Raw genomic sequence first — 15,679 nt, forward strand, 5'->3', positions numbered from 1 at the left:
ATAAGTGCTCAATAAATAGATTCCAAGAGCAGGCTCACAATAAGTGCTCAATAAATAGATTCCAAGAGCAGGCTCACAATAAGTGCTCACTAAATAGATTCCAACAGCGGGCTCACAATAAGTGCTCAATAAATAGATTCCAACAGCGGGCTCACAATAAGTGCTCAATAAATAGATTCCAACAGCGGGCTCACAATAAGTGCTCAATAAATAGATTCCAACAGCGGGCTGACAATAAGTGCTCAATAAATAGATTCCAACAGCGGGCTCACGATAAGCGCTCAATAAATAGATTCCAACAGCGGGCTCACAATAATTGCTCAATAAATGTATTCCGACAGCGGGCTCACAATAAGTGCTCAATAAATAGATTCCAACAGAGGGCTCACAATAAGTGCTCAATAAATAGATTCCAACAGCGGGCTCAAAATAAGTGCTCAATAAATAGATTCCAACAGTGGGCTCACAATAAGTGCTCAATAAATAGATTCCAACAGCGGGCTCACAATAAATAGATTCCAACAGCGGGCTCACAGTAAGTGCTCAAGAAATAGATTCCAACAGCGGGCTCACAATAAGTGCTCAAGAAATAGATTCCAACAGCGGGCTCACAGTAAGTGCTCAAGAAATAGATTCCAACAGCGGGCTCACAGTAAGTGCTCAAGAAATAGATTCCAACAGCGGGCTCACAGTAAGTGCTCAATAAATGGTTTCCAACAGCGGGCTGACAATAAGTGCTCAATAAATAGATTCCAACAGCGGGCTGACAATAAGTGCTCAATAAATAGATTCCAACAGTGGGCTCGCAATAAGTGCTCAATAAATAGATTCCAACAGCAGGATCACAATAAGTGCTCAAGAAATAGATTCCAACAGCGGACTTACAATAAGTGCTCAATAAATAGATTCCAACAGCGGGCTCACAATAAATAGATTCCAACAGCGGGCTGACAATAAGTGCTCAATAAATAGATTCCAACAGCGGGCTCACAATAAGTGCTCAATAAATAGATTCCAACAGCGGGCTCACGATAAGTGCTCAATAAATAGATTCCAACAGCGGGCTCATGATAAGTGCTCAAGAAATAGATTCCAACAGCGGGCTCACAGTAAGTGCTCAAGAAATAGATTCCAACAGCGGGCTCACAGTAAGTGCTCAATAAATAGATTCCAACAGCGGGCTGACAATAAGTGCTCAATAAATAGATTCCAACAGCGGGCTGACAATAAGTGCTCAATAAATAGATTCCAACAGTGGGCTCGCAATAAGTGCTCAATAAATAGATTCCAACAGCAGGATCACAATAAGTGCTCAAGAAATAGATTCCAACAGCGGACTCACAATAAGTGCTCAATAAATAGATTCCAACAGCGGGCTCACAATAAATAGATTCCAACAGCGGGCTCACAGTAAGTGCTCAATAAATAGATTCCAACAGCGGGCTCACAATAAGTGCTCAATAAATAGATTCCAACAGCGGGCTCACAATAAGTGCTCAATAAATAGATTCCAACAGCGGGCTCACAATAAGTGCTCAATAAATAGATTCCAACAGCGGGCTCACGATAAGTGCTCAATAAATAGATTCCAACAGCGGGCTCATGATAAGTGCTCAATAAATAGATTCCAACAGCGGGCTGACAATAAGTGCTCAATAAATAGATTCCGACAGCGGGCTCACAATAAATGCTCAATAAATAGATTCCAACAGCGGGCTCACAATATATTCCAACAGCGGGCTGACAATAAGTGCTCAATAAATAGATTCCAACAGCGGGCTCACAATAAGTGCTCAATAAATAGATTCCAACAGCGGGCTCACAATAAGTGCTCAATAAATAGATTCCAACAGCGGGCTCACGATAAGTGCTCAATAAATAGATTCCAACAGCGGGCTCATGATAAGTGCTCAATAAATAGATTCCAACAGCGGGCTGACAATAAGTGCTTAATAAATAGATTCCAACAGCGGGCTCACAGTAAGTGCTCAATAAATAGATTCCAACAGCGGGCTGACAATAAGTGCTCAATAAATAGATTCCAACAGCGGGCTGACAATAAGTGCTCAATAAATAGATTCCAACAGTGGGCTCGCAATAAGTGCTCAATAAATAGATTCCAACAGCAGGATCACAATAAGTGCTCAAGAAATAGATTCCAACAGCGGACTCACAATAAGTGCTCAATAAATAGATTCCAACAGCGGGCTCACAATAAATAGATTCCAACAGCGGGCTCACAGTAAGTGCTCAATAAATAGATTCCAACAGCGGGCTCACAATAAGTGCTCAATAAATAGATTCCAACAGCGGGCTCACGATAAGTGCTCAATAAATAGATTCCAACAGCGGGCTCATGATAAGTGCTCAATAAATAGATTCCAACAGCGGGCTCATGATAAGTGCTCAAGAAATAGATTCCAACAGCGGGCTCACAGTAAGTGCTCAAGAAATAGATTCCAACAGCGGGCTCACAGTAAGTGCTCAATAAATAGATTCCAACAGCGGGCTGACAATAAGTGCTCAATAAATAGATTCCAACAGCGGGCTGACAATAAGTGCTCAATAAATAGATTCCAACAGTGGGCTCGCAATAAGTGCTCAATAAATAGATTCCAACAGCAGGATCACAATAAGTGCTCAAGAAATAGATTCCAACAGCGGACTCACAATAAGTGCTCAATAAATAGATTCCAACAGCGGGCTCACAATAAATAGATTCCAACAGCGGGCTCACAGTAAGTGCTCAATAAATAGATTCCAACAGCGGGCTCACAATAAGTGCTCAATAAATAGATTCCAACAGCGGGCTCACAATAAGTGCTCAATAAATAGATTCCAACAGCGGGCTCACAATAAGTGCTCAATAAATAGATTCCAACAGCGGGCTCACGATAAGTGCTCAATAAATAGATTCCAACAGCGGGCTCATGATAAGTGCTCAATAAATAGATTCCAACAGCGGGCTCATGATAAGTGCTCAATAAATAGATTCCAACAGCGGGCTGACAATAAGTGCTCAATAAATAGATTCCGACAGCGGGCTCACAATAAATGCTCAATAAATAGATTCCAACAGCGGGCTCACAATATATTCCAACAGCGGGCTGACAATAAGTGCTCAATAAATAGATTCCAACAGCGGGCTGACAATAAGTGCTCAATAAATAGATTCCAACAGCGGGCTCACAATAAGTGCTCAATAAATAGATTCCAACAGCGGGCTCACGATAAGTGCTCAATAAATAGATTCCAACAGCGGGCTCATGATAAGTGCTCAATAAATAGATTCCAACAGCGGGCTGACAATAAGTGCTTAATAAATAGATTCCAACAGCGGGCTCACAGTAAGTGCTCAATAAATAGATTCCAACAGCGGGCTGACAATAAGTGCTCAATAAATAGATTCCAACAGCGGGCTGACAATAAGTGCTCAATAAATAGATTCCAACAGTGGGCTCGCAATAAGTGCTCAATAAATAGATTCCAACAGCAAGATCACAATAAGTGCTCAAGAAATAGATTCCAACAGCGGACTCACAATAAGTGCTCAATAAATAGATTCCAACAGCGGGCTCACAATAAATAGATTCCAACAGCGGGCTCACAGTAAGTGCTCAATAAATAGATTCCAACAGCGGGCTGACAATAAGTGCTCAATAAATAGATTCCAACAGCGGGCTCACAATAAGTGCTCAATAAATAGATTCCAACAGCGGGCTCACGATAAGTGCTCAATAAATAGATTCCAACAGCGGGCTCATGATAAGTGCTCAATAAATAGATTCCAACAGCGGGCTCATGATAAGTGCTCAATAAATAGATTCCAACAGCGGGCTGACAATAAGTGCTCAATAAATAGATTCCGACAGCGGGCTCACAATAAATGCTCAATAAATAGATTCCAACAGCGGGCTCACAATATATTCCAACAGCGGGCTGACAATAAGTGCTCAATAAATAGATTCCAACAGCGGGCTCGCAATAAGTGCTCAATAAATAGATTCCAACAGCGGGATCACAATAAGTGCTCAAGAAATAGATTCCAACAGCGGGCTCACCATAAGTGCTCAATAAATAGATTCCAACAGCGGGCTCACGATAAGTGCTCAATAAATAGACTCCAACAGCGGGCTCATGGTAAGTGCTCAATAAATCGATTCCAACAGCGGGCTCACCATAAGTGCTCAAGAAATAGATTCCAACAGCGGGTGCACCATAAGTGCTCAAGAAATAGATTCCAACAGCGGGCTCACAATAAGTGCTCACTAAATAGATTCCAACAGCAGGCTGACAGTAAGTACTCAATAAATAGATTCCAACAGCGGGCTCACAATAAGTGCTTAATAAATAGATTCCAACAGCGGGCTCACGATAAGTGCTCAATAAATAGATTCCAACAGTGGGCTCACAATAAATATATTCCAACAGCGGGATCACAATAAGTGCTCACTAAATAGATTCCAACAGCGGGCTCACAGTAAGTGCTCAATAAATAGATTCCAACAGCGGGCTCACAATAAGTGCTCAATAAATGGATTCCAACAGCGGGCTCGCAATAAGTGCTCAATAAATAGATTCCAACAGCGGGCTCGCAATAGATTCCAACAGCGGGCTCACAGTAAGTGCTCAATAAATAGATTCCAACAGCGGGCTGACAATAAGTGCTCAATAAATAGATTCCAACAGCGGGCTGACAATAAGTGCTCAATAAATAGATTCCAACAGCGTGCTCACAATAAGTGCTCGATAAATAGATTCCGACAGCGGGCTCACAATAAATGCTCAATAAATAGATTCCAACAGCGGGCTCACAATAAATAGATTCCAACAGCGGGCTCACCATAAGTGCTCAATAAATAGATTCCAACAGCGGGCTCACCATAAGTGCTCAATAAGTAGATTCCAACAGCAGGCTCGCAATAAGTGCTCAATAAATAGATTCAAACGAATGAATGATCAGGTAACCGGAGCTTGAGCTCTGCTCGCCCGCCGGAGCGGTCTCGGGAGGAAGCAGACGGCAGCGGGCCCGGCCGTGATCGGAATGGCAAGAGGGATTCCGGTTTCACTGCGGGCTCAGATGGTTTTTTAAAAAATTATCTCGGGGATGGCACGGCCAGGCCGTCGTCGGTGAGCCCTCGGAGGCCGCCGAGCTCCGGTCACGGGACGGGAACGTGGCCGCGAAGAGGCGGTTCCCGTCGCGTCGTTCCCGGAATCCCCCCACCGAGTCTCCCGCTCCCGTTCCAGGCCAGAAGATCAGCCCCGAAGGCAAAGCGAAAATCCAGCTTCAGCTGGTCCTGCACGCGGGAGACACCACGAACTTCCACTTTTCCAACGAAAGCACGGCCGTGAAGGAGCGCGACGCTGTGAAGGACCTTCTGCAGCAGCTGCTGCCCAGGTTCAAGAGGAAAGCCAATAAAGAACTGGAGGAGAAGAACAGGTGAAGGAGGGGGGGGTCGCGGGGACTCCCACCCCTCCGTTTTTGCTCAACGGGGTGGTAATAATAATAATAATAATAGCGGGGCGGACTCCCACCCGTCCATTTTTGCGCAACGGGGTGGTAACAATAATAATGATAATAGCGGGGAGGACTCCCACCCGTCCATTTTTGCGCAACGGGGTGGTAATAATAATAATAATAATAGCGGTGAGGACTCCCACCCGTCCGTTTTGCACAACGGGGTGGTAATAATAATAATAATAATAGCGGTGAGGACGCCCACCCGTCCATTTTTGCACAACGGGGTGGTAATAATAATAATAATAATAGCGGGGAGGACTCCCACCCGTCCATTTTTGCGCAACGGGGTGGTAATAATAATAATGATGATAGCGGTGAGGACTCCCACCCGTCCATTTTTGCGCAACGGGGTGGTAATAATAATAATAATAATAGCGGGGAGGACTCCCACCCGTCCATTTTTGCGCAACGGGGTGGTAATAATAATAATGATGATAGCGGTGAGGACTCCCACCCGTCCATTTTTGCGCAACGGGGTGGTAATAATAATAATAGCGGGGAGGACTCCCACCCGTCCATTTTTGCGCAACGGGGTGGTAATAATAATAATGATAATAGTGGTGAGGACTCCCACCCGTCCATTTTTGCACAACGGGGTGGTAATAATAATAATAGCGGGGAGGACTCCCACCCGTCCATTTTTGCGCAATGGGGTGGTAATAATAATAATGATAATAGCGGTGAGGACTCCCACCCGTCCATTTTTGCGCAACGGGGTGGTAATAATAATAATAATAATAGCGGGGAGGACTCCCACCCGTCCATTTTTGCGCAACGGGGTGGTAATAATAATAGCGGTGAGGACTCCCACCCGTCCATTTTTGCGCAACGGGGTGGTAATAATAATAATGATAATAGCGGTGAGGACTCCCACCCGTCCATTTTTGCACAACGGGGTGGTAATAATAATAATAGCGGGGAGGACTCCCACCCGTCCATTTTTGCGCAATGGGGTGGTAATAATAATAATGATAATAGCGGTGAGGACTCCCACCCGTCCATTTTTGCGCAACGGGGTGGTAATAATAATAATAATAATAGCGGGGAGGACTCCCACCCGTCCATTTTTGCGCAACAGGGTGGTAATAATAATAATAGCGGGGAGGACTCCCACCCGTCCATTTTTGCGCAACGGGGTGGTAATAATAATAATGATAATAGCGGTGAGGACTCCCACCCATCCATTTTTGCGCACTGGGGTGGTAATAATAATAATAATAATAGCGGGGAGGACTCCCACCCGTCCATTTTTGTGCAACGGGGTGGTAATAATAATAATAATAATAGTGGTGAGGACTCCCACTCGTCCATTTTTGCGCAATGGGGTGGTAATAATAATAATAATAATAGCGGTGAGGACTCCCACCCGTCCATTTTTGTGCAACGGGGTGGTAATAATAATAATGATAATAGCGGGGAGGACTCCCACCCGTCCATTTTTGCGCAACGGGGTGGTAATAATAATAATAATAATAATAATAATAGCGGTGAGGACTCCCACCCATCCATTTTTGCGCAACGGGGTGGTAATAATAATAATAATAGCGGTGAGGACTCCCACCCGTCCATTTTTGCGCAACGGGGTGGTAATAATAATAATAGCGGTGGTGGTGGTGGTGGTATTTCTTAAGCCCTTAACTATGTTCCAGGCACTGTACTAAGCGCTGGGGTGAATCTGAGCAAATCATCATCATCATCAGTCGTATTTATTGAGCCCTTACTGTGTGCAGAGCACTGTACTGAGCGCTTGGGAAGTACAGATTGGCAACATATAGAGACAGTCCCTACCCAACAGTGGGCTCACAGTCGCAATCCCGGAGAAGCGCGAGAAGCAGCGCAGCTTAGTGGAAAGAGCCCGGGCTTGGGAGTCGGGTCATGGGTTCTAATCCCGGCCCCGCCACGTATCTGCTGCGTGACCCTGGGCGAGTCACTTCACTTCTCTGAGCCTCAGTTCCCTCATCTGTAAAATGGGGGTTAAGACTGAGCCCCACTTGGGACAACCTGATTACCTTGTATCCCCCCCCACACACACACACACACACGGCACTCGGCACCTAGTGAGCGCTTAACAAATTCCATTATTATTATTAAATCCCCATTTTACAGATGAGGCAACTGAGGCCTATAGCAGTGAAGTGACTTGCCCGAGGTCACACAGCAGACAAGTGGCAGAGCCAGAATTAGAACCCATGACCTTCCGTCTGCGAGGCCCAGGCTCTATCCACCACGCCGTGCTCCCGAGCAGCGGACAGTATCGTGGGCTTTCATTCATTCAGTCGTATTTATTGAGCGCTTACTGTGTGCAGAGCGCTGTACTAAGCGCTTGGGAAGTACAAGTTGGCAACGTAGAGAGACGGTCCCTACCCATTTGTTTTTGAGAGCTCGTCCTCTAGACTGTAAGCTCACCGTGGGCAGGGAAAGTGTCCACCAGCTCTCCCAAGCGCTTAGTACAGTGCCCTGCATCCGGTAAGCACTCAGTCACTGTGAGAAGGTTCGATGGGTTTCTAGCCGAGGGCGGGATGGCTTGGCCAATTCACGAATTCAAGAGGCTGGCCAGCCGGACAAGCCCGATGGGCCCAAGCGTCAGAAATCTCCGGGATTGTGAAAATTTGCTGGAAAATGGGGCCAATCAATCAATCAATCGTATTTATTAAGCGCTTACTGTGTGCAGAGCACTGTACTAAGCGCTTGGGAAGTACAAGTTGGCAACCTATAGAGATGGTCCCTACCCAACAGTGGGCTCACAGTCTAAAAGGGGGAGTCAGACAACAAAACCAAACATATTAACAGATAAAATAAATAGAACAGATATGTACAAGTAAAGTAAATAAATAAACAGAGTAATAAATATGAACAAACATGTATACATCATCATCATCAATCGTATTTATTGAGCGCTTACTGTGTGCAGAGCACTGGACTAAGCGCTTGGGAAGTAGAAGTTGGCAACATCTAGAGAGACAGTCCCTACCCAACAGTGGGCTCACAGTCTAAAAGGGGGAGACAGACAACAAAACCAAACATATTAACAGATAAAATAAATAGAACAGATATGTACAAGTAAAATAAATAAATAGAGTAATAAATATGAACAAACATATATACGTCATCATCATCAATCGTATTGAGCGCTTACTGTGTGCAGAGCACTGGACTAAGCACTTGGGAAGTAGAAGTTGGCAACATCTAGAGAGACAGTCCCTACCCAACAGTGGGCTCACAGTCTAAAAGGGGGAGACAGACAACAAAACCAAACATATTAACAGATAAAATAAATAGAACAGATATGTACAAGTAAAATAAATAAATAAATAGAGTAATAAATATGAACAAACATATACGTCATCATCATCAATCGTATTGAGCACTTACTATGTGCAGAGCACTGGACTAAGCGCTTGGGAAGTACAAATTGGCAACATCTAGAGACAGTCCCTACCCAACAGTGGGCTCACAGTCTAAAAGGGGGAGACAGAGAACAAAACCAAACGTACTAATAAAATAAAATAAATAGAACAGATATGTACAAGTAAAATAAATAAATAGAGGAATAAATCTGTACAAACATATATACATATATACAGGTGCTGTGGGGAAGGGAAGGAGGTAAGACGAGGGGGATGGAGAGGGGGGCGAGGGGGAGAGGAAGGAAGGGGCTGAGTGTGGGAAGGCCTCCTGGAGGAGGTGAGCTCTCAGCAGGGCCTTGAAGGGAGGAAGAGAGCGAGCTTGGCGGATGGGCAGAAGGAGGGCATTCCAGGCCCGGGGGATGACGCGGGCCGGGGGTCGATGGCGGGACAGGCGAGAGCGAGGTATGGTGAGGAGATTAGCGGCGGAGGAGCGGAGGGTGCGGGCTGGGCTGGAGGAGGAGAGAAGGGAGATGAGGTGATGGAGAGCCTTGAAGCCCAGGGTGAGGAGTTTCAGCCTGATGCGCAGATTGATTGGTAGCCACTGGAGATTATTGAGGAGGGGAGTAATATGCCCAGAGCGTTTCTGGACAAAGACAATCCGGGCAGCGGCATGAAGTATGGAGCCACTGAGGCTATTTCTACTTCCAGTTCAACCCCCAACCACTGCCTGTCCTGTCTGCAGGACGGGGGCTGGAGGGAAAGGAGACCTGACCACGTCTTCGTTTCACCCGCGTGGCCCAGTGGGAGAGACCATGGTCCTGGGAGGCACGGGGACCCGGGTTCTAATTCCACCACCTCCCCGCTGTGTGACCTCGGGCAAGTCACTTAACTTCCCTGTGCCTCCGTCGCCTCATCTGTAAAATGGGGATAAGATTGCGAGCCCCAGGTGGGACGGGGACTGTACCCAAACTGATTTGTTTGTATCCACCCCAAGGCTTAGAAGAGCGGGTGGCACACAGTAAGCGCTTAACGAGTACCATAAGCAGCGTGGCTCAGTGGGAAGAGCCCGGGCTTTGGAGTCAGAGGTCACGGGTTCAAATCCGGGCTCCGCCACTTGTCAGCTGTGTGACTTTGGGCAAGTCACTTCAATCAATCAATCAATCGTATTTATTGAGCGCTTACTGTGTGCAGAGCTCTGTACTAAGGGCTTGGGAAGTCCAAGTTGGCAACATATAGAGACAGTCCCTACCCAACAGTGGGCTCACAGTCTAAAACACTTCACTTCACTGGGCCTCAGTTCCCTCATCTGTAAAATGGGGATTAAGACGGTGAGCGCCCGGTGGGACAACCTGATCACCTTGTAACCTCCCCAGCGCTTAGAACAGTGCTTTGCACATAGTAAGCGCTTAATCAATGCCAGTATTATTATCATTAGTATTATTCTATCCTTACAGTGTCTGGCACGTAGTAAGGGCTTAACAAATACCATGGAAAAAAACAAAATAGCAAGCATTCCTGCACTGTCCCCTGATTCCTTCTGGCCCGGCTTCCCACGTGGAAAAATGTCCCATTTTGTTTATTCAAGGGAAGACAAGGCGGGAAAATGCCAGCCCAGGGGTGAGCTCTCCTACCGATCGGATGGAATGGGTGTCTTTGCCGTCCGTTCGGGGCGTCACGATATCGAAGCCGTAGGTCGACTAGTAAGCTGGCGTTGAGGAATTTCAATGGCTGTCCACTCCATTCCGTCCCCAGAATGCTGCAAGAAGATCCTGTTTTGTTTCAGCTTTATAAAGACCTAGTTGTGAGCCAAGTGATCAGCGCCGAGGAGTTCTGGGCACACCGCTTGACCATGAACGCGTTGGACAGTTCTTCCGCACCGAATCACCGGCAGGACGTGGGCATTTCCGCGGCGTTTCTGGTACGGGACTCGTCTTCCCCCGTGGCGCCCGGCGGACGGAGTCCTGAATCCGGAAAAGCTCGGTGTCCCTTAACCCTAAGGGGGTCAGGACGGAAAGGGGGTCGTTCGGTGGAAATGTAGAATTTCCGGCCCGCCGGTGAGAATCGATCAATCAGTCGTATTTATTGAGCGCTTACTGTGTGCAGAGCACTGGACTAAGCACTTGGGAAGTAGAAGTTGGCAACTTGGTGAGAAGGGGGAGGGCTTTGGTTGGTTTTGACTGCTGCTGCTTTGCCGTCGACTCAGCCCTCCTGTTGAACACAACCGGCGTGGCGTGGCGAAAGGAATAATGAAAGAGACCCCAACGTTTATCAGTCAGGACTGTAGTATTAGGAGAAGCCGGTAGAAAGATAGACGTGAATCGGGTCGTCCTTTCTGGCGGCCTGGTTGGGAATCTTGCATTTGGACCCGTAAATCAATCAGTCAATCATATTTATTGAGCGCTTACTGTGTGCAGAGCACTGTACTAAGCGCTTGGGAAGTCCAAGTTGGCAACAGATAGAGACGGTCCCTACCCAACAGCGGGCTCACAGTCTAGAAGGGGGAGACGGAGAACAAAAGCTCCATCGGCTTCCTGACCTTGACGTTGCCTAACTTGCCGCCATCCGACCTTGTGGTAGATGATGATGACGATGAAGGCATTTAAGTGCTTCCTATGTGCAAAGCATCATCATCATCATCAATCATATTTATTGAGCGCTTACTGTGTGCAGAGCACTGTACTAAGCGCTTGGGAAGTACAGATTGGCAACATCTAGAGACAGTCCCTACCCAACAGTGGGCTCACAGTCTAAAAGGGGGAGACAGAGAACAAAACCAAGCATACTAACAAAATAAAATAAATAGAATAGATATGTACAAGTAAAATAAATAAATAAATAAATAGAGTAATGAATATGTACAAACATATATACAGGTATATAAAGCACTGTTCTAAGCACTGGGGAGGATACAAGGTGATCAGGTTGTCCCACGTGGGGCTCACAATCTTAATCCCCATTTTACAGATGAGGTAACAGGCCGTGAGAAGCGCCCAAAGTCACCCAGCTGACAAGTGGCGGAGCCGGGATTTGAACCCATGACCTCTGACTCCAAAGCCCGGGCTCTTTCCGCCGAGCCCCGCTGCTTAGAGATTCACGGAGGGAGTTTCTCCCCTCGGATGCCGGGAATCCGAAGCCAGGCTCTCCCCCCGTCCCCTGTAGCGTGGCTGCCTTGCCGCCTGCATCCCGTCTCTGGAGGTAGCGATGGTCTCGCCCTCCGGTCCCACCTTATTGAGATCTCTTAACGCGTCTGTGCCTCTCCTCAGGCTGACGTTCGACCCCAGACGGACGGCTGCAACGGCCTGAGGTATAACTTGACCTCGGATATCATCGAGTCCATATTTAGGACCTACCCAGCAGGTAGGAAGCATCGCCGTGTCTTTAAGCGCGGAGATTTGGGTCGGAAATCGATTCGTTAACAGTCTCACTGAAAAGCCAGAATCCGAGCGTGTAGGGCCTGGCTTCTTTCCCGGGTGACCCTTCTGCCCGAAGACATTCAAATCTAGTGGGAGTCTCAGTTTCCCAGGAAGATTCTGTGCGGAAATTCCTCGTCCGGGTCCTAGGAACGTTGACCGTTATATTGATGGTTGGATAGTGAAGGTTGAGGTGTATGATAATAATCAGTAATAATAATAAGAAGTGTGGTGTTTATTAAGTGCTTACTAGGTGCCGGGCACTGTACTAAGCGCTAGGGTGAATACAAGCAAATCAGTTTGGGCTCAGTCCTTGTCCCATGTGGGGCTCACAGTCTCAATCCCCATTTTACAGATGAGGTAACTAAGGCTCAGAGAGGTGAAGTGACTTAATCACGGTCACACAGCAGACAAGTGGTGGAGCCGGGATTCGAACCCATGATCTTCAGACCCCCCCCCCCCCCCGGCCCTTGCTCTACCCACTGTACCACGCTGCTTCCCTTCACCGTGCCGCTAGCGTTATCGTCTCCTCCCATGGCCGCTAGCTCATCTGACCTTCGTCGATTTCGAGAGGGGTTTGATGATGGGGATTTTAATGGTGCTCAGGCAGTTTGATTTGGCGGACCGTATTTATTCATCCATTCAGTCGTATTTACTGAGCGCTTACTGTGTACGGAGCACTGTGCTGAGCGCTTGGAAAGTGCAAATAGAGACAATCCCTACCCAACAACGGGCTCACGGTCTAGAAGGGGAGACAGAAAACGAAACAGGTAGACGGGCTTCAACAGCATCAGTGTAAATAAATAGGATTGTAGATCTATATCCATCATTAATGAAATGAATAGAACAATAAACGCGTACATATACACCCAAGTGCTGTGGGGCGGGGAGGGGGGTAGAGCAGACGGAGGGAGTCGGGGCGATGGGGAGGAGGAGCAGAGGAAAAGAGGGGCCCGGTCAGCGAGCGCTCATCAGCTGCATGTGCTTCTCGTACGCAGTCAAACTGAAGTATGCGGAGAACGTCCCCCACAACATGACAGAGAAAGAGTTCTGGACGCACTTTTTCCAGTCCCATTATTTCCACAGGGACCGGCTCAACACGGGGTCAAAGGACCTCTTCGCCGAATGTGCCAAAATGGACGAAAAGGGTGAGCGTTTCCTCCGGCGTCCCTCCCCTGCCGTCGGCACCGGAGCGGGCTGAAAGCTCATTTGCCTCTCGTTCTCGTCCTCCAGGGCTAAAAACGATGGTGTCCTTGGGAGTGAAGAATCCACTCTTAGATCTGACCGCACTGGAGGATAAACCGTTAGATGAGGTAAGGGCCGGGAGCGGGAAGGAGTGAGGAAGAAGGGGAGGGGCGTCTCCCGTGAAGAAGTTGGAGAAACCAGCCCCCAGAGAATCATCATCATCATCATCAATCTTATTTATTGAGCGCTTACTGTGTGCAGAGCACTGGACTAAGCGCTTGGGAAGTACAAATTGGCAACGTATAGAGACAGTCCCTACCCAACAGTGGGCTCACAGTCTAAAAGGGGGAGACAGAGAACAAAACCAAACATACTAACAAAATCAAATAAATAGAATAGCTATGTACAAGTAAAATAAATAGAGTAATAAATATGTACAAACATATATACAGGTGTTGTGGGGAAGGGAAGGCGGTAAGATGGGGGGGATGGAGAGGGGGACGAGGGGGAGAGGAAGGAAGGGGCTCAGTCTGGGAAGGCCTCCTGGAGGAGGTGAGCTCTCAGCAGGGCCTTGAAGGGAGGAAGAGAGCTAGCTTGGCGGATGGGCAGAGGGAGGGCATTCCAGGCCCGGGGGAGGACGTCGGCCGGGGGTTGATGGCGGGACGGGTGAGAACGAGGCCCGGTGAGGAGACTAGCGGTGGCCGAAGAGCGGAGGGTGCGGGGTGGGCTGGAGAAGGAGAGAAGGGAGGTGAGGTAGGAGAGGGCGAGGGGATGAAGTGATTAGAACCCATGTCCTGTGCTTCCCAGGCCCAGGCTCTTTCCACTAGGCCATGCTGCCTCCGTAATCCTTTTTCGGGAACAGTCTTGGAAACGGACACCCAGTTCTTAACGCGTTTTTAGGGGCTGTAGGTCTCCCGCAGACCAGACCCAGAAACTGTCGACCCATCATTTCTTTGTTTTAACCACTGGCCTGTTTTCAGGTGCTCTGTCGGCTCTTTCTCCCCAGGGCTACGGGATTTCCTCCGGGCCATCCACTTCCAACTCCAAATCCCTAAAGGAGAACAGCAACGCAGCCATCATAAAGCGATTTAACCATCACAGTGCCATGGTCCTGGCAGCGGGTCTCAGGAAACAGTTAAGTATTCACGGCAGTTTCATCCGGGAGAAGGCCCCGGGTTTTAATAATAATAATGGTGTGTGTTAAGCGCTTACTATGTGCAAAGAACTGTCTAAGCACTGGGCTCATTGTCTTTTAGACTGAGCCCACTGTTGGGTAGGGACTGTCTCGATATGTTGCCAACTTGGACTTCCCAAGCGCTTAGTGCAGTGCTCTGCACACAGTAAGCGCTCAATAAATACGATTGATTGATTGATTGAGGTGATCAGGTTGTCCCACGCGGGGCTCACAGTTTTAATCCCCATTTTCCAGGTGAGGTAACTGAGGCCCGGAGAAGTTAAATCAATCAATCGTATTTATTGAGCGCTTACTGTGTGCAGAGCACTTGGGAGGTGCAAGTGGGCATGACTTGCCCAAAGTCACACAGCTGACAGTTGGCGGAGCGGGGATTTGAACCCATGACCTCTGACTCCAAATCAATCAATCAATCGTATTTATTGAGCGCTAACTGTGTGGAGAGCACTGTACTAAGCGCTTGGGAAGTCCAAGTTGGCAACATATAGAGACGGTCCCTACCCAACAGTGGGCTCACAGTCTAGAAGCCCGGGCTCTTTCCACTGAGCCATGCTGTTTTACTTATTGCTTGTTTTTGGGGTACTGCTCACTCATTTTCTTTCTGCTTTTCTCACTCTCTCTCTCTTTCCTTCGTCTGTTTTCAGAGAAGCACAAAATGACCACGCCAGTGAGACCGGCAGCACAGACGGGAACTCGCGCGATTCAGACTTCTTTCAGCCACCGTTAAAGAGGGTAGGGGCACAGTTCCCATCAATCAATCAATCGTATTTATTGAGCGCTTACTGTGTGCAGAGCACTGTACTAAGTGCTTGGGAAGTACAAGTTGGCAACATATAGAGACAGTCCCTACCATTGTCTTCCCGACTGGCCCGTCTTACCCCCGCTGACCCGTGTCCAGCCAGTTCCTTCTCTCAGAGGCCCCAGAGGTCCCTCGAAATAGTTTCCCTTCTCTTCCCAAAGACACGCTCACTTTGGCTCTCTTCCAGGCCACCCGCGTTTTTGTTCATGGCATCTAACATGAACA

At 47.7% G+C, this 15,679-nt stretch overlaps 1 protein-coding gene across 4 annotated transcripts in view; it reads left to right on the top strand.

Annotated features, from left to right (window-relative positions):
- GTF2H1 (general transcription factor IIH subunit 1) overlaps positions 1 to 15,679 on the top strand; it is a 53,313-nt gene that overhangs the window by 19,886 nt on the left and 17,748 nt on the right. For all 4 annotated transcript variants that reach the window (XM_038764935.1, XM_038764937.1, XM_038764938.1 and 1 more), the window contains exons 3-9: positions 5,248 to 5,440; positions 10,621 to 10,786; positions 12,132 to 12,225; positions 13,277 to 13,426; positions 13,512 to 13,591; positions 14,470 to 14,597; positions 15,300 to 15,387. In XM_038764935.1, the coding sequence (XP_038620863.1) occupies positions 5,248 to 5,440; positions 10,621 to 10,786; positions 12,132 to 12,225; positions 13,277 to 13,426; positions 13,512 to 13,591; positions 14,470 to 14,597; positions 15,300 to 15,387 (899 nt within the window). The remainder of the gene's footprint in view (positions 1 to 5,247; positions 5,441 to 10,620; positions 10,787 to 12,131; positions 12,226 to 13,276; positions 13,427 to 13,511; positions 13,592 to 14,469; positions 14,598 to 15,299; positions 15,388 to 15,679) is intronic.

This window comes from Tachyglossus aculeatus, chromosome 22 (assembly GCF_015852505.1).
Source record: "Tachyglossus aculeatus isolate mTacAcu1 chromosome 22, mTacAcu1.pri, whole genome shotgun sequence".
NCBI classification, from domain to species: domain Eukaryota; kingdom Metazoa; phylum Chordata; class Mammalia; order Monotremata; family Tachyglossidae; genus Tachyglossus; species Tachyglossus aculeatus.